Source organism: Leptidea sinapis, chromosome 42 (genome assembly GCF_905404315.1).
Source record: "Leptidea sinapis chromosome 42, ilLepSina1.1, whole genome shotgun sequence".
Classification (NCBI taxonomy): domain Eukaryota; kingdom Metazoa; phylum Arthropoda; class Insecta; order Lepidoptera; family Pieridae; genus Leptidea; species Leptidea sinapis.
In genome coordinates this window covers 5,137,625-5,156,978 of record NC_066306.1, presented here as the reverse complement: position 1 = coordinate 5,156,978, position 19,354 = coordinate 5,137,625, and the positions used below count along the sequence as shown (strand labels likewise).

Here is a 19,354-nt window from a genome sequence, read left to right as displayed (position 1 = left end):
TTTTGTAAAATTTAATCATTATATTATAATATTTTGATTTATTTTCATTTTAATATTAATGGAACTATAATTCAGATATTTTGCTTGAGGGGTAGGTAAAGAAAAAGAATAACGGTAGTATCAAAAAAATCGATTCTTCAAATATAACTCGTATTTTAAAGTAAACTCGTTTCCATATTTTGAAGTAAAAATATTGTTTTTCTCAGAATAAGAGCGCCATAAACAACAGTAATTTCTTGCCTCATTGACAATCGTTTCTGCTGACTCGTCGGTTCAGAGCGAGGGCTCAACTTTGCTGTGTTAACCATTTATCACGCCGTGAGACCTGAAAAAAATCACAGGTTTAGTGACCCGTTACTTTTCCATTTGCTGAGTGTTCAAGCTCATCTCATCCGTGTAATACACTAACTTTTCCCACAAACCACTTTGATATTATCACTTCTACTTTTGCATCACATGCCTATTATAACACCATCGCATAATTTTATTGTATATTCAAATTCAAACAGTTTAATTCATGATAGGATATGATGTCACTTATTAAAAGTCAACAACTACCACCCATTCGAAAGTATGCCCCGGACCTGAGCGGTTTTTTTTTAATAAAAAAAAATGGTTAAATGCAATATCATATAATAATAATAATACGCACCTAGGGAGAAAAGTAGGTCATTGAATATTGACGAGCCGATTGTATAGTAAGTGATAATATTTCATTTTTTTTTAATGACTTTCGGCATTTAATAATTTTTGGTGATTTCAAAAATTACTTATTAAGTTAAGAAGTATTGTTGTATATATGAAACACAAGCGCGAAGATAATTCCTGCAAAACGATTAACATTTAAGAAAATTATTAATAAGATCAATTTAAAGAATATTGTCAAGTGGTATTTAAAGGGAATCATTGGTATAGTTTATATTATATTTTATCATAGTTTTAATTTTATGTAGTCATAGTTTTATAAATATAGTTATAAGATTTGTTTTGTTTCGATATATTTTTTTTTAATTTTATCATGTAAAATATTTTTATACTATTGTATAATGTAAATAATAACCTTTACATTATTAAAACTGCAATGAATGAATGTATTTTCAAAACATATTATAATGTATTTTTAAAACATATCTAAATGTATTTTTAAAATACATCCCATCGTAGATTGTTTTTTACTGTGTCTGTTTATCTTTGCGTATTGGTTATGCTTATTACAGGAATGGCTGAATATAATATTTGAAATGCAGTTTCCACTGATGTTGTGATTGATGATTGTATTTTAGAATCATTAAGAGAGAAATTTAAAAAACTAAACTTTTTAACTGTTGCATCTCAATATATATATACTTAATAAAGTCATGAATGTTCATAATTTTTATTTCTATTTACGAAAATAAGGGACGAGACGAGCAGGACGTTCAGCTGATGGTAATTGATACGCCTTGCCCATTACAATGCAGTGCCGCTCAGGATTCTTGAAAAACCCAAAAATTCTGAATGGCACTAAAATTGCGCTCGTCACCTTGAGACATAAGATATTAGGCCCCATAAATTTCACTAGCTGCGGCGCCATTCAGACTGAAAGACAGTAATGTTTACCCATTATTGCTTCACAGCAGAAATAGGCGCCGTTCTGGTACCCATAATCTAGCTGGCATCCTGTGCAAAGGCGGCACTGGTAAAAAATAAAATAAAATAATCATAACCACAGCATTTAGCACATTTATTAGGAATTGTAATAATAATAATGTTAACACCAGGACCAAACAATCGAGTTAGTAAGTATTTTGTTGCGCGATATAGATTATGCTTTAACAACATGATCCCAGAAAATGTACCAAACAATTTATAATTATTAAAAACAATTTATTTCTTGAAGTGATAACCCTCACTTCTGGGATTAATAACACAAATTAAATTTGAAATATGATTTATCAACGATACGTCACTTGAACTGTTGGTTCAGAGGAAAGAGCGCTCGCAAGGACCGCGAGAGGTCGCGGGTTCGAGTCCGGAATCGCTCATAAATTTTGTTTTAAAATATAATTAGTGTATTACAATACAGTTATGTGGTAAAAGTTACAATAACATGAATTACTTTGTAATAATTTTTAATAATAAAAATATTGTAATACAATATTAAATTAAAAAAACAAGCCCGCTGAGTTTCTTGCGCCCGTTGTTCTTAGGTCTGAGGCAAACTTTTTCGAAATGTTGGTAGTTTTTGACGTTCAGTATCTGTTTTAAAACCTACTTTGAATAAATATTTGAATTTTAATCACTTCATGATTCATCAATTTTTTTTTTATTAATTTACAGCGATGATGTTGTGAATTTAATAAGTTTTAACGTATTTATTTTTGTTTATTAACTTTGTCACTCTATTTAATTATAAAACAGGTCAAATACCTTTAAAAATTAATTATTTATTGCTATCATAATCACAAAGACATTATAGCTTTGGCGTACTTACGCAAAATATTGATTTACGCGACAAATACCAGGTGTTCTCATAAGAAATTCACCCCTGACGCTGGCGTTAGAAACCCCTCTTGAATTATAACATCAGAGTTAACTTTTGTGTCGAGATTAATGACATGAGCTGTGCATACCCAAACTGTGCCAGTATGTCTTGATAATTTCTTAGTTATATCTGAAATTTACAAGAAAAGGAATGCGTTAATTTAAAAGTACGTATTTTCGTACGAACACTACGTGGACGGCCAGATCTTCTTCTGTCTCATTGTAACTATTAATAGCCCGGTACACAAACCTGTTTTAAGAATTGCATTTGGCAACATACTTACTTTGTGTAATGCAATCGTGACTTGGTTCCCTTTATCATCCCACTCCATTTTAATATCGCAAAATATTGTACAATGTATTGGCGCCAAAATGAGAAAACTCAATGAACAATTATATAAAAATGACAGATTCCAAATTCAAATGAAATATTTTGTTTATTTTAATTGTAACAGTATTTATGGCCAGACTAAGTAATATATCAGTTATCAGACTCGATCCTTTTACCATTCTGTGAGAATACATGTATATTCCTGAGGAAAATTCGCATAGTATCTTATTAATTTACATTTTCTGTAAACTAAAGTAATTTTTGAGGTCTTTTTTCCGATTTAATTTCTTCTTATTGATTTTGTTTAAGTGTTGGTAAATAGTAATATTATGTTTAATTTTGGCGTTCATAATAGTGTTACTTTTAATACAAAATATTTAATTAATATATGACAACACGTTTCATAAGAGTGAACAAAGTGTCAACTGTCACTAACGTCATATGTCAGTTGCCACTGTCGTTCACTCTGACACAACACCGAGCGGTAACGTAACAAGGACCGCAGTACGCCAGCCTAGCAAAAAGCCTCTCTAAGAAACAAGCGATTCACTCGATTTTATGAAACGTGCAGTCATTGATAGAATGACAGATGAAGGGTTTAATCTTGTAAATAACCGAGTTATCCCACTAGGTTTAAAACAACTGTTCGCTTTCAATTTTATCTGGATTATACTTCGTAGCCAATCGCCATACTGTAATTACTACTATTTCAAACTTACGCCAAGTCACTGCTTGTTTCATACTAAACTAAATATCAATTTTTACATAGGCAGTCCCGCTTCTTATTACGTAGTATTTACTCTTTGCAGTACGCTTTGAGTCGGCGATCAGTTCGCATCGAATCAGTGCGCTATGTGTTTAGTGGAGTGTCCATCCATTCGGTGTCCTTAATTATCCAACTATCAAGCCCAAGCTGTTTTTTTCTGTTTAATAATTGATTATAGACTGTTAATTATTCGTTCAGCTGTGTTTTATTCTCCCCACCCGACTACCTACGCCGGTCTAAGATTGAAGATGGAGCTACGAATGCGGGGACAAATGCTCATTTCTGTACATATTTATATTTGATTAATTATTTTAGCTCCAAGGCGCCATTTATTCCAAGATCAGCCATTTTAATGTAAATTTAGTTATTTTCTTTGTATATGGGGATAAAATAAATAAATACAAGTTAATATAATAAAACGAAATGATAATAATATAATCGCAATAAGTTATGTTATTATTCAAATTCAATGAATTTAACCGAAGTTATTGAGTATAAGTATACTCAATAACTTCGGCTATGAATCCGAGTGGATTCCTTTGAAGCTCTTTGTATACGGAGAGGAAAATAGCTCAACCTTACTTTCGTAATATACAGATTTTTAAATCTGAATCTGTATTATCAAAACAATTGTCACGATGTACCTAAAATTTGTATTTAATATGTCATCATTAGCATGTTAAAAGTTTTCTCTAATAATTAGCTACCTTTTCAATTTAATTTTTTTGAAAAAAGGATTGATGGACGAGGTACTTCGTGATTTTTAATTGTATTTTATAGTGTGCTTCCCGGGGCATAAAAATAATAAGGAAGTCCCGGGCCATGTGTATTATTAGGCGTGTTAATATAATTAGTATAAGATATCAATATAATAATGTAAGTAATTAAGAGCAATCTCATCTCCATGGATAAATCTTACATGGTTTCTTGTTGGTGACTTTTATATGTATTTTCTCTGTAATTCTTTTTTATTGTGAAGCATAAAGAAAAAAAAATCCATGTTGTTGCTTTGTGTGGAAGCTGGCGTTTTTGGCAACTTCGGAGTGTGCTAAAATTTAGTGAATTATATGCTAACTTGATTTGGTGCGAGGCAAATATAATAATATATATATGCAAACTGTTTCGTAAAACATCAAACCTTTCTTATCCCTAAAGTATATCACATAAGTTTATACAGTAAACCTTTCTAATCCCGACAGTATCACACAGGCACATTAGCCTTGTTTTTGGTATACATAATAAAATGTAATATTCATAAACGTTCGTCGTTCTCTTAAAATTAATATTAATTATTCAATAGATGTAAAATAAACGTCCTCCTATCGTGCACTATCTTTGATACGGATGGGATTAAGTTCAGCGGCTATCTCGTTATATGAGCTATATTTATTTAAAATACAGTATCTGAAGACGAAGGTTTTCAACCAGTGTATGTTGCCAGTGATAACTTACAATACGCAGACGTGGTGGCTAACTATGGAACTTATGAAAAAACTCATGGTCGCTCAGATGCCAATGGAGAGGGCTCGGAGTTTCCCTGCGCGATCGAATCAGAAATGAGGAGATCCGGAGGAGAACCAAAGTCACCGACATAGCCCAAATGAAACTGAAGTAGCAGTGGGCAGGGCACATAGTTCGACGGACAGTTGGCCAGTAAAGTCCTCGAATGGCGACCACGTACCGGAAGATGCAGATTTGGTAGGGCCCCACAAGATGGACCGACGATCTGGTCAAGATGGCCGGAATACGTTTGATGAGGGCAGCACAGAACCGATCGTTGTGGAAATCTTTAGGGGAGGCCTTTGTCCAGCAGTGGACGTCTTCCGGCTGATGATGTGATTTATAATACAGGTGTGTGAAATTGTTTTAAACATTTTCTGGGTCACCACATTTGTTGGGTGATCCAAGTAAGGGTCATATTTGGTGGATGTTTCCACGTTTAAATTCGGTACACCGACGTGCAACATACGGCGGGGCATTTGTCCATTATGTAACACCAGGAACAGACATAAACTTATTATGCCTACTACTTGGATAAGTCGCGTTACTAAATATTTTGTGGGGCGATGGATGTGCATATACAACAAGATCTCAGAAAATGTTAAAAAAATGTATTTCGTATTTCAAAAGAATTGTTAAGAAACGTTTGTGCGGTAAAGGTTTTTATAACATAAATGACTTTCTTAATAACCCAGACTGGGAAAGAAGCGACCGCTCTCAGGCTATGAAAAAATAAATGTTATTGAATTTTGATATAACATTTTAATGTTTTTTTTTATGTAAAAAAGAACCCACTGAGTTTCTTCCATCCGTTCTTCTTAGGTCTGAGGCATACTTTTTCGAATGAGTTGTAGTTTTGCATTTCAACTGCATTCAATTATTAATAAAAATATTTGAATTTGAATTTAAAAGTATAAAATGTAATTCTTGATTAACTTGTCCCAAATTTATAATTTGTAATCACAGTTATTTAGTAACCACGTGAATTATATTTAATCCATCTTCGATAACATGCTCCAGCAATCTGAACACAAAAGAGTTAAATTATATATTTTTTGTTAACCTTATCAATATTTCAGCTTTAGCTGCCAGAAGGTATATAGATTTTTAGTTTCAAACAATTTGTAACTCATTCATGTAATTTCTATACGAAATATATTGGTGTCAGGTTAATATGACATAAGTAAAACCAACCTGTTTTACTATAAAAAATCTTCGAAGCTTTTAGACATTCATATGTATTTGTGGAAAATATACGGTTCTGTTATATGATGTGCAATTAGCTCCTGGATGTATAAGAACAACTCCAACATAGACGCTTGAGTACCTTTTAACCTTATACATGTATGTTGGTCTGGTTGTACAGAAGTCCCAAAGGTAGCCGCCTTAAGCTTAGAGCTGGTCTCTGTAAAAAAAAACATAAAGACTACACATTCCAAAGTTTTGCTGCTCACGTCAAAATCTGAAATCACATCCCCACCATGTGGATGCGTGTTGATTCTCCACAGTTAGATTTTCAAGGAATCTTCTTTCACGTATAACTATTCTTCTTATCCTCTGCCAAATAGATGGTCGGATGGACAGTTCAAGTAAGAAAATCTTAAAATGATAAACAGTTCTCAGTATTCGTATCAGGTAACAAAACTTATTTAAACGACCAACTTTTCCAATTTGCAGGTCAGAATAAATCGTTCAATATTTTAATTTAAAAATTGACCTAATAATATGAACTAAACTCTGCAACTTTTAGGAGTGTCTGCCAACAACTTTAAAATATTCAGATAACTTTGTTAATACGATGATAATTTCAGTTTGATGGATGTGCTAGTATATTATAGGAAGTGGTTATTGGTGGCAGAAAATAGTACCTAATGTATATTACTTTTTATTTGACATCGAGGTTTAAAAGTGATTTGTTACATTTATTTTAAATGGAGTACGATTCATTGAATTTTGTATTAATTATTTTAGTTTGTCTTCATGTGGTTGTCCATAACAAAGATATGGCATGGTGCATAATGCGATGGTTCAAATTACTTAACTGAGAGAATATTGGTAATTATACTATGGCTCTAACTAACACATAAATATATCTAACATTAAATTGTGATTTGAATTGCCTTAGATGACAATAATGTAGAAATTCTTGATCAACACAAGAGAGACAAAAAGTGACGGGGAATGTAGAAGTTTCTGTGTGTATAGACTCTAATGTTACTCATTCATATTTGCTTCCGAAAGAGTCAACTAACTCAAGGATTATATGATTAAGGTCGTACACGTCACGGCGTCGGCTCGATCACTTCCGCACTTTTTTTACAGAGAAGGGGACAAGTATGTCCCCTTCTCAAGTGTCAAAAGCCTACGGGTCACCTGATGTTAAGTGATCACCGCCGCTTACAAGCTCCTGCAACATCAGAGGAACTACATGAGTGTTGCGGGCCCTTAAGGTGTACAAGCTTTTATAAAGGTACACATTCCCAGTGGAAGGCTCCTTTGCACAGGATGCCGGCTAGATTATGGGGACCACAACGGCGCTTATTCATGCCGTGCAGCAGTAATGTGTAAGCATTATTATTGAAGGATTGGCGAACAGACTTAGTTCTGCAGCATACGCGGTTAAAAAGATTAGACAATTAACTGACATAGATACGGCGCGACGATACTTTAGTTATTTCCATAGTATTATGTCCTATGGTATATTGCTATGGGGCAACGCTGCCGATATTAGTACAATATTTGTGCTGCAGAAGAGGGCTATTCGCACTATTTATAACCTAGGTCCTAGAGAATCATTGAGAGCAAAATTCAAAGAAATTAACATCTTGACTGTTGTTTCTCAATATATTCTTGATAATGTAATGTATGTTCATAGGCACATAAGTGAATTTGCCAGAAACTGTCATAACCATAATGTTAACACCAGGAACAGACACAAACTGATGATGCCTACTACTCGGCTAAGTCGAGTTAGTAAGTCTTTTGTGGGGCGATGTAGGTATATGCTTTTACAACAAGATCCCAGAAAATGTTCAAAACAAAAGTATTACGTTATTCAAAAGAATTGTTAAAAACGTTTGTGTGGTGAAGGTTACTATAACATAAATGACTTTCTTAATGCTACCACAGATTGGGAATGGAGCGACTGCCCTCAGGCTATTAAATAATAAGTTTAATTGCACAATGTTACTTTGTAAATGTTACTTTAATTGTACAACATATTTTTGATGGAAAAAAAGGCCCGCTGAGTTTGTTGCGATCATTCTTCTCAGGCCTGAGGCATTCATTTTGGAATGGGTGGTAGATTTTTTGACTTTCAATAAGTGATTTCACATCCTGTATATATTCAAATATGAATAAAAATATTTGAATTTGAATTTGAATTGTGTTTCGGTCTAAAGGGCGCCGTAGCTAGTGAAATTACTGGGCAAACGTCGAGACTTAACATCTTATGTCTCAAGGAGACAGCGTGCAATTAACTAACTAGTGGCGTGTCGTGCGAAGGTGGAATTCTGCGTCAGGAACCTGCGTCTCTACCAGAAACCTTTGATGATTTTATAAATGCTTTAATTTTGGATGCAGTGTTGCGTATCTTAAAACGACAAGATGGTGTCTCTTGGTGCAAAATCTCAGCAAGAGTAATATATTACAATTCAAATTGAAGTTGACATTTTATAGAGGAAAGGGGGTGAGGGGAACAGTAATTTTAAAACGTCAAATTCATTGCTTATTACTAATGTTGCCACTCGACATGCCCGCTGCCTTGAAAGCTTCAGCTTACAACCGTCTTCTTCAGCTCAGTGTCATCATCTGTGTTAAGAGGACAGATCTTAGCGTATGCTCGTCGCGTGATGCCTGTTGAAGTGCGTATGTCGGCAACTCTTGAAACTCCGTCGCTGCCGGGTATCGTTCGAATGACACGACCTAATTGCCATTTCAACGGCGGAAGATTAATGTCTTTAATCAAAACCATAGCGTTAGGTTTGAGGTCGGTTACGGTTTCTCTCCATTTACTCCTCATCTGCAGTTCGGAAATGTATTCTTTCGACCATCGACTCCAAAAATGTTGCCTTAGCTGCTCCACTCTTTGATAGTGTGAAAGTCGGTTGATAGGAACGTCTCGCAGGTCATCGTCGCAGACTGGCGCAATGAGAGGACGGCCGATCAGGAAGTGTCGATGGGTGAGTGGTGAAAAATCGTGTGGATCCGAGGACAAGGGAGACAAAGGTCGGGAATTGAGTACTGCTTCTATTTGTGCAAGTACTGTGCTGTATTCTTCGTAGGTAAGGTGTGCGTTACCTATCACACGACGAAGATGGTATTTACTTGATTTTATTCCGGCTTCCCAAAGGCCACCAAAATGCGGAGAGTAAGGGGGAATGAAAGAAAATTTTATTTGTTGGCTAGTTGCGTAATCTACAATGTCTGTACTGCAGTGTGATAAAAACCGAACAAACTCATTGCTTAATCCAATAAAATTACGACCATTATCTGAATATATTTCGGCTGGCTTCCCTCGCCGTGAAATGAAGCGCTTTAAGGCTAATAAATATGTATCGGTAGACAGATCACTAACTAATTCTAAATGTATAGCGCGCGTTGTAAAACAAATAAATAAACATATATAGCCCTTTATCAATTTTGCACCCCTACCCCTACGGCTTAGTATCAACACTGGCCCTGCATAGTCTACACGAGATCGAAAGAAAGGAAAAGTCAAAGTTACCCGCTCTTTAGGTAAGTTTCCCATAATCGGATTGATTGTTTTACCCCTAATGCGCGTGCAGATAACACACTGATGAGTCACCTTCCTAGCTAGATCGCGGCCAGACAGAGGCCACCACTTCTCCCGTACGTGATACAACAGCGCTTGCGGTCCGCTGTGCAAACTCTTGATATGTTCATGTCGAAATAATAATACCGTAAATGGATGTTTACAAGATAAAAGTATTGGATGTTTTTTTATTGTAATTAAATTCTGTTGAATTATTAATTCTACCACCTACTCGCATAATATTATACTTGTTATCAAAAAATAAATTAAACTTAGATAGTCTATCTTTTGGTTTAACTTGTTTACCATTCATTAACAAGTTGTATTCGTTCGGAAAAGATTCTCTTTGCGACAACCTAGCTAATGAGTTGATTGCATTTGTGAGTTCATTGACCTTGATCGAACCGGTTAGCCTATTAATTACTTTGTTGCGCGCGTTATGAATGAACCTCAGTACATAGGCAGTGGCGCGAACCATGCGATTAAATTGTGAAAACTTATTAAAGGGAAATAAAAATATATTATTATCATCGTGTTTAGAAATGAAGGAATTAATTACATTAGGTTTAACTTCAGGGAGTTCTTGAATTGGAATATGAATATTTGATTGTGTATTATTGTGAAAATCAATATTATGTAAAAAACTAGGGCCTTCCCACCAAAACGTTAACGATGATAAGTCTTTTAAACTCACTCCGCGTGAGACGAGGTCAGCTGGGTTCTCCTTGCCAGCAACATGACGCCAAGTGTAACTATTTGTAAGTTCGTTAATTTCAGCGACTCTGTTCTGAACAAATGTCTTAAGCAATGAAGGTGCCATGTGTAACCAGCCTAACACTATCGTTGAGTCGGTCCAGAATATGACGTCATCAAACTCACGAGTTAGTGATGTGCGTATCTTATCATATAACTGAGCTCCTAATAAAGCCCCGCATAATTCCAATCTAGGTATGCTCACTGGTTTTAATGGGGCCACTTTGGCCTTAGATAATAATAACTTGACTACTACCTGGTTAGTACATACAGTGCGTACATAGGCGCAGGCGACGTATGCAGTCTGAGAAGCGTCGGTAAAGATGTGAAGCTCGGTGCGCAAAGCATTGCACTGAAAGGCATGACGTGGAACTATAATTGTGCTAAGATAACTTAAGCTGTCAACAAAGCTGTTCCATGTATGTATTATATCAGTAGGGATAGGATCGTCCCACTCTGATTTCAACAGCCACAGTCTCTGTAGCAACACCTTTCCGACGATGACTGCCGGGCTAAGCAAACCTAATGGATCGAATATCTGTGAAACAATAGACAATATTAATCGTTTTGTTACGGGAGTATTGTCAATATTGTCTGTGCGTAATTGAGTGTTAAAATTGAAATTATCAGTAACGTTACACCAACCAATTCCCAAAGCTTTACACTGATTTTGCGCGCCTAAATTTAAATCTCTAAGTGAACAGTCATTTAATGACATAAATTTTGTATCTTCTATATTAAAGTTAAATATCCACTTGCGTAGTGAAAAACAACCTGACTTTAGTACCTCCATGGTACCCTTGCAAATATCAATTAAATTTTGCTTGTCGTCACATGAGGTCAAAAGGTCATCAACAAAGAAATCATCATTAATCACCCTTCTTACTTGAATGTTATCACAATCGGTCGCCAGCTGCTTCAAACACCTAACACTTAGAAAAGGCGCGGATGCCGTACCGTATGTGACTGTGTTCAACTGATATATTTCAAGCGGCTGCGTCGGTTCCTCTCGCCAGATGATCAGCTGCAGGGAACGTTGCTGAGGCACGACAAGCACTTGCCGATACATTTTCTCACAGTCGGCGATAGCTGTATACTTGAATTGCCGAAATCGTAATAAAATGCCTAAAAGATCTCCTTGTATTGGAGGACCGACGAGCTGAATATCGTTGAACGATTTACCGGTACTGGTTACTGCGCTGGCGTCGAAAACTACACGGAGCTTTGTAGTCGTGCTGTGTTCTCGAAAGACGCCATGATGCGGTAAAAAATAGTGTAAATTGGGATAAGTATTAACGCGAGTCATGTGACCTAAATTAATATATTCACGAATAAATTCAGTATATAATTTCTTATAATCAAGATTGCGTGATAATCGTTTTTCTAATGATAAAAAACGGCGTTCAGCCTGAGAGAATGATTCACCCAAAGCAGCGGGCGATTCCTTGAGAGGAATGTGTACACAGAATCTACCATCGTCAGTGCGTGTAGTCGTGGTAGCAAAAGATTGTTCACAAGCCTGCTCTTCATCCGTGCGCGTGTCCCGACGCTTAGGCAGCTCTTCCAGCTCCCAGAATCGACGTAATTGCGTATCGATTGAATGATTGAAGTTACATAGGATATGGGCTTTATTGCGTGTATTAATATTAATAGGACCCGAAATTATCCAACCTAACTTTGTATTTTGTAAAAACGGACCACTAGATAAACGAATCCTTCCATCTAGTAATAGATCCCAAAATTTATCTGCCCCAATTAAAATGTCAATACTTTTGTAGTCTAAAAACTCCGTATCGGCCAATCGTATGTTATCTGGAATACAGATATGTGCGCTTAATTTACATACGGCAGGCATTGTAGCGGTGATTTTAGGCAGAACGTAACACTGAATGTGAGTAGTAAATAAGTTATTGACGCAAGATTTGAAAACGATATTACAAACTTGCGAACAATGTATTATTAAATCACCGACACCTCGAATTTCGTTTGTGGACTGTACTAATGGTGCTTTTAAACGTTTACAAAATGATTCGGAAATGAAACAACGCTGGCTACCACTATCGAGGAGCGCCCGCGCTTTATAATATATACCATGTGCATCGGCTATTTCAACGATAGCTGTTGACAATAAAACAGATTGCACACCTGTAGACTTAATAGATTGCGTTTGCATGTGTGCCTTGTTTAATTGAACGGTGAGTGCGCTCGCGGGGAGGGACTCGGGCGCATCGCTCACACTAGCGATCGGTGTCTCAGTATTCATTGAAGTATGCAATGAACCTGAACTGTAATTAGCCTTATGTAACAATGAGTTATGTTTTTTGTTGCAATGTCTGCAAGGCCCAGATCTACAGTTGATTACTTTGTGTCCCGGATGTAAACAATTCTCACATAAGTTGTGTTCGCGTACAAGTTTAAGTTTTGAATCTAAATTACTTTCAATAAATCTTTTGCATGAGAACAACCTATGATTCGCGTTACATTTTATGCACGACATCTTACTACGCTGTTTTTCATATTGCGTCTTACTCGGCTCGCTGGAAACATTGCAGTGTAACATATTGTGAAATTTAGTGTGTGTTTTTTTATTATTTTGTAGGTGTTTATGTATGTCGGCATTATGTGAACGCTGCAATGCCTCCAGCATGTCTGCTCTGTTACGAAGAAAATTAATTAAATCGGTTACTAATAATTTTGTAGAATTGTTTACATTTGGGTTTGGGAACAGAGTGCATTTATGAGCCTCCCATTCTCTCTCTGTTACTTTATCTAACTTTGACACAACAATATAAATAATCAAGGTATCCCAGGTGTCTGTAGGTTCGCCTAGGATTTTGAGTGCACGTAAATTCTTTTGAACAGTGTCTATTAATTTTCGGATTAATGACGGTGACTCTTTTGTTAGCGTTGTTATAGTAAACAAAGATTTAACATGATTGTGAACTAAAAGTCTGCTGTTATTATAACGATCGAGCAGTGAATTCCATGCGAGTTGATAATTATCAGATGAAAATTCTATAGAATGTATGACTTGTTCTGCGTCACCTTTGAAGCATTATTTGAGGTAGTGAAATTTTTGAATTTTTGAAATATCTTGAGAATCGTGAACGAGTGATATAAAGGTGTCTCTGAACTCCAGCCAGTGCTCATAAGATCCGTCAAAGGTAGGCATCGATATAATAGGCAACTTAACGGAATTAATGTGACTAGTACCTTTATGGCATGAATTACAGCAGTCAGCATCATTATCAATTTTAAGCAAAAATTCAGCATGAGATATTAGAGAATAATAAGTGTCTTCAAAAAGTTCACGTTGATTTAACTGTTCGGTTAACTCGGTATCAGACACCTTTTCTTCTATTGTAGTTTGAATATCGTTAAATTCAGAAAATAAAGTAGTACATCCTTGAATTCTCAACTTTAAATCAATGCGTTTTTGATTAGAAAAATCTTCACACTTCGCTATAGATTCTAAATAATTACTAAATTTGGTAAGCCTGCCCTTTATAATAGCACGTTTCCTAACCAAATCACGCACTAACTCACTACTATCTACACTTAGCAAAATAGGAGATTTATCACGAGATTTAGATTCGGTAGGCATTTTGGTGGCCATTGTAAAGAGGAATACTTACAGTTTTATGATCGTCAGCTCAATCACACGTTACTGATTGCCACCTAGCAACGTCATCAAACCTTTAAATGGCTGGAAATGTGATATTACACTGCACCGATTTGACTGGAATTAGAGATAATTAATTAGTTAATTTAATATACTGCACAAGTAAGATTTAGTACCTACAATAAACAGGAGATGATGGAAAGGATTGAAGGATTGTCCCCACCGATGTGCGTATAATTTTCGATGAATATCCAACTTAACTTCGATTCCAATGTGCGCTTAGTCTCCGTTTACTTGATTATTTGCAGCTCATTCATTAAAATTCGTCCACATGTGCGATTTATACGTCTTCGTCTCGAGCCGCCACGTGCTATGTATCCACGTTCCAAAGGTCACTCGTCGTCGAATTTGTGCAAATATTTGGCGAAGAAGGTCCAAATGTTCAGTAGCGGTGAGGAAGACTGATTTGTCGCACACGTGGGTCTGGTTCTGCGTCTCTACGCAACGCCAAATGATCCAGCCGTTCACAGAGCACCGGGTCCCCGACAATTCGAGCTGCTCTGTGTTGCAGGCGGTCAAATAGATCGAGCAGATACTGGGGTACGCCAGACCAGATATACTTAGGAGAGAAGTGTGCTTACATTTTTTTAAGCACACTTTTCCCGTTCCACTATCAGACTGCGACTGATATGTACTTATATGTATATAGAACATCATTGCTTATTTTCATTAAATTTATTAAAGGGAAGACTTACCTCTAATCAATAACCACGTGAATAATAATTTATGTAGCTACTTATTGTTCCATTCATTAATTTCAACGTGAACTGTAAATCGAGGGGAAGATTGTCTTTACAGGAAATCCTTCAAGCAAATCCTCCCTAACGAAGTGTTTGCCTCTTACAAACACCAAAATATTTACTTTCCTGTTATGTTAAGATCAACAATGAGATTATTCGAACTACACCTACATACACTATACAAGATTGATTTATTTAATCACGTTTTTTCAATACATATAATATTTAAAGTAAATTCATTCTTACTAATATCTCGTCAATACATTACAATATATTGTATTGTTATCTTATATACCTATTCTCGTGTCCCGGTGTTTGTTACCAAACTCCTCCGAAACGGCTAATACAATTTGTTTGAAAATTTGTGTTTATATCAGGTAGGTCTGAGAATCGGCCAACATCAATTTTTCATACCCCTAAATGATAAGGTGACCCCACCCCTAAATAGTTTTTATTTTGACCGAATTTTTAAACTTCAAATTTTCACCCTTCTACGATCAACCCCTGTTTTTTAATTGCGATTGTTATATTATTATTTTACATCCACAGATCCAAAATAGGTTTTAAAAATAGTAGTACGATAAATTTTCAGGCACAGCTTTGTTTCTTGTTACACTTACCAGTGGCTCCTTTGCACCGGATGCCGGCTAGATTATGGGCACAACGGCGCCTATTTCTGCCTCGAAGCAGTAATGTGTAAGTATTACTATGTTACGAAATGTGTTAAAATCTAAAAATAAAAAATAAATTTAACAAAAAAGCAACCGACTTCAAAAACACTATTCCAAAACAATAGATATAATATGCACTAAAAAGTATGGAAAAAAAAATCCTAGTGAATATTATATCTATTGATTTGTCGGTTGCTTTTTGTTAATTTTTTTTTTCATAAAAATATGGTTCCAATGTTATATCGTACAATAAAACGTATTATTTAATAGTTGCTCCATTCGCAATGTGTGGTATCATTAAGAAAGTTATCTATGTTATAGTAACCTATACTACTCAAATAATTTTTAACAATACTTTTGAATTTTATAAGACATTTGTTTTGAATATCTTTTGAGATCTTGTTGTAAAAGCATATACATCTTCCCACTAAAGACTTATTAACTCGACTTAGACCAGTAGTAGGCATTATAAGTTTATGTCTGTTCCTGGTGTTAACATCATGGTTATCTCAGTTTCTAGTAAATTCACATATATGCCTATGTATATACGTCATAACATTATGAATAATATATTGAGAAGTGACAGGTACGATGTATATATTTCTTTAAAGTTTGCTTTCAAAAAAGAATAATTAAGAAGTTGAGTTTTTATATCAAATATTATTTCTAGAAGGTCCTTCGCTACTGATAATTAGATAATAATAAATAAAGTAGATAATGTTATAACCAGTCACACGTTTAACGCTGGTTTTATTATTAACTAGCGGCCCGCTCCGCCTTCGCACGGGTATAAAATATATAACCTATATCATTCATTGAAAAAAATATTAAAATTGATCCAGAAGTTTTGATTTATTCATTACTGCCCGTGGCCCCCACGCGTTAAATTTAGAGTAAAACAATTCTTCTTTCCGTAAACCATGAAGATTTCCTGCTATCTTTGGAATATCTAAATTCATACACTACATTTTTACTAATTTACTTTTTAAATTTTTACCTATTTATTTTATTTTAACAATTATTAATGTATTACAGCGCTATTATATATGCACGCTCCCGCCAGCCCAGCCGGCCGGAACCGCCGCAAACGCTACGTCCCGCAGTTTTTAAATCTGTAATATCTTCGAAAATATTCATTTAAATCATATGCTGTAAAGGGCCATATAGATCTATATTAAATCAACAATGTAGTTAAGGTATTTTTTTAGATAAGGATTAATGCTGTATTGGTTAAAATCGCTTCGAAAATTAGCCATTATTTGTCGTAAAAAGTAAATGACAAAAGTAAAGGATATGCATAAGAGATAGACATATACCATAGCGGAGTTTTCTATTATTATACATTATTTTGATAAATCTCGTAGGGTTCAGCCTGCGTTTGCAATGTACGCGGAAAAAATATAATTATTTACGACATCACATTAGAAACCTCAATAATAACAGTATTTCTCCACTATTTGTTGATGGATGTTATTATACATATAAACCTTTCTCTTCAATCACTCTATCTATTAAAAAAAACTGCATCAAAATCCGTTGCGTAGTTTAAAAGATTTAAGCATACGTAGGGATATAGGGACAGAGAAAGCTACTTTGTTTTTTACTATGTAGTGATATAAATATCTGGATGAACTAGATTATCTTGAATATAAGGGATATTCAAGCATTCGATGACAAGATAATGTTATATTAATTTATTATTGTCATCTATTAGATAGTATTATTACAAACACAATCGTTAAATGGAAGTACATACTATAACATTTTTGAAACCGCTTTATATTTTATTACTAGCTGACCCGACAGACGTTGTTCTGTTCATAATAAAAAAAACTCTTGCGGATGGAATTTATGAAAATCCGTTCTTAGCTGACCTCTACTCGTTGAAAAGAATATTGCTACCAAATTTCAAGTCTTTAGCTCTAGTGGTTCCAGAGATATCGTGAGGAGTGACTATATACGTGGAAATATCTTATATGTATAAAGATGAACATGGGAAATGGATTGTCTTGATTCAGACCACAAACTTTCAAGGACTGGTCTTAAGATTTGAATGGTCAGGGCGAATGCGAGACTCTTGACATCGATCAAGTTATTTGTCCATGTTGCCCATGAAGTATAATTGTAAAAAATTAAGCTGTGCATCTTCGAGAGGTTGCAGTGATCCAATACGATGATGAATCTGTCCTTATATCTACATTATCAAAAGCCAAACCCGTGTTACTGATTTATAAACACTTTTTTTTGAATTAGCATACACAATACATAGGAATAAGTATAGTAGGTATGTTATTCTTCTACTGTATTGTGTGTAAGTATATAAATAAATACCTTGAATGTCACATTAAATCCTCGTAATTAGATGTCTGCCCCAAATGAGGTCATTTGGAAACAAACATTGTATTTTTAAGTGTTTTCTAGAAAATGGCAGCACAATAATTATTGCGTTTCTTCTCAGAATACTCGCAAACAACGTTCATCGGCCCAATGCGAAAGCTAGTATGCAAGCAGTACTACAGTACAGTATAAGTACTGCAATCGCATCGAAACGCTGCTCGATTCAAATCAGTACTTCATAAAGAACAATGGCGAAATTTTACCTGACTATAGGAATAACCGTCTAAGGTTAGGATAGTTACAAAAAAAAACCTCGCAGATAGACTGACTTGTTAAATAATAATTGTATTGCAAAAGGAACTGGGGAAATAAATAAAATAATTATTTCATTTTCACATTATATGCTGTCACAACTATGAAATCGCATCCATTGTAGGTTACATCAAGGAAAGCTGTCAATATGACTGACAGCGATGAGCGAATGATCAATGAGTTTCTATACCTGTCACCTATGATCTACCTAGTACTAATAATACCTATCAATTATAGTTAACGCGGTTGTGTTGTTTTGTGCTTTCTTTATTCTAATAAGTAGTTTATATTTTACCTGGCTTGTTTTTTGAACCTTATTTTGAACTACTTCTGCTCTCCATTACCGGACTATGATTTTCCCCACGATTTAGTCTAACGTACGCTGTTTATATAATTATAAACATAAGTAATAAAATCTTTTGCTTGTTTCATTTACTACTACCTACTTCTACAAAATAAGATATTAGATTGAGAAAATGATATTAGAAAACTAGGTACTTATTTTACCAGATTTTTAAGATTATAAAAATGGAAGTACATAGTTTCTAAGTCGACCCGAGCCTTAAAATCGGGCGTAGATTAGGTACACTTTAGAAGTACCTAACTACGACTATGGATTGCACATTTGACTTCCCTCTTATTGAATTTCTTATAAAGCTATGGACAACCAACTCTGGTTTGTTGCAAATAAACTATTATTACCATTGCATCAAGTAACAAGTTTCCATTTTATCATAATATAATAGTCAGAGTTGTTGACCGTAGACAGTTTAGTAATTAGGTATTAATTAATATTAACTATTTGCCTATGATTTGATTCATTTTGCTTATGAGATTTTTGGAATAGGTATTATTCAGTGTTGTTGTTGGAACATGTTAGTTGGAATATAATAGGTAAGTATACTATAGTTAGAACGCTAAAGTAATAAAAAGAAAAACCTAACCTAAAAACTCAAACAAAATAA

General features: G+C 34.9%; 1 protein-coding gene and 1 long non-coding RNA gene across 2 annotated transcripts; both read right to left on the bottom strand.

Annotated features, from left to right (window-relative positions):
• Nucleotides 1-6,850: 6,850 nt before the first annotated feature.
• LOC126976717 (uncharacterized) lies at nucleotides 6,851-11,440 on the bottom strand. The gene is made up of 4 exons (XM_050825219.1): nucleotides 11,435-11,440; nucleotides 10,793-10,999; nucleotides 8,905-9,318; nucleotides 6,851-6,886 (listed from the first exon to the last, which is right to left on the bottom strand). The coding sequence occupies exons 1-4, from the start codon at nucleotides 11,438-11,440 to the stop codon at nucleotides 6,851-6,853; spliced, it is 663 nt and encodes a 220-aa protein (XP_050681176.1).
• A 2,351-nt stretch (nucleotides 11,441-13,791) lies between these two features.
• On the bottom strand, nucleotides 13,792-15,768 carry LOC126976859 (uncharacterized). The gene is made up of 3 exons (XR_007731997.1): nucleotides 15,690-15,768; nucleotides 15,025-15,096; nucleotides 13,792-14,386 (listed from the first exon to the last, which is right to left on the bottom strand). It is a non-coding gene; the product is annotated as an uncharacterized LOC126976859 (long non-coding RNA).
• Between the last annotated feature and the right edge of the window lie 3,586 nt (nucleotides 15,769-19,354).

Excerpts from the sequence above, each read along its gene's own strand:
- LOC126976717 (XM_050825219.1), bottom strand. Across the intron at positions 9,319-10,792 it reads GAGCTCAGTTATATGATAAG|GATTTTTCACCACTCACCCA; the intron begins ATACGCACATCA and ends TCGGATCCACAC. Across the intron at positions 6,887-8,904 it reads ACACTGAGCTGAAGAAGACG|TTGTTGGCAGACACTCCTAA; the intron begins GTTGTAAGCTGA and ends AATATTTTAAAG.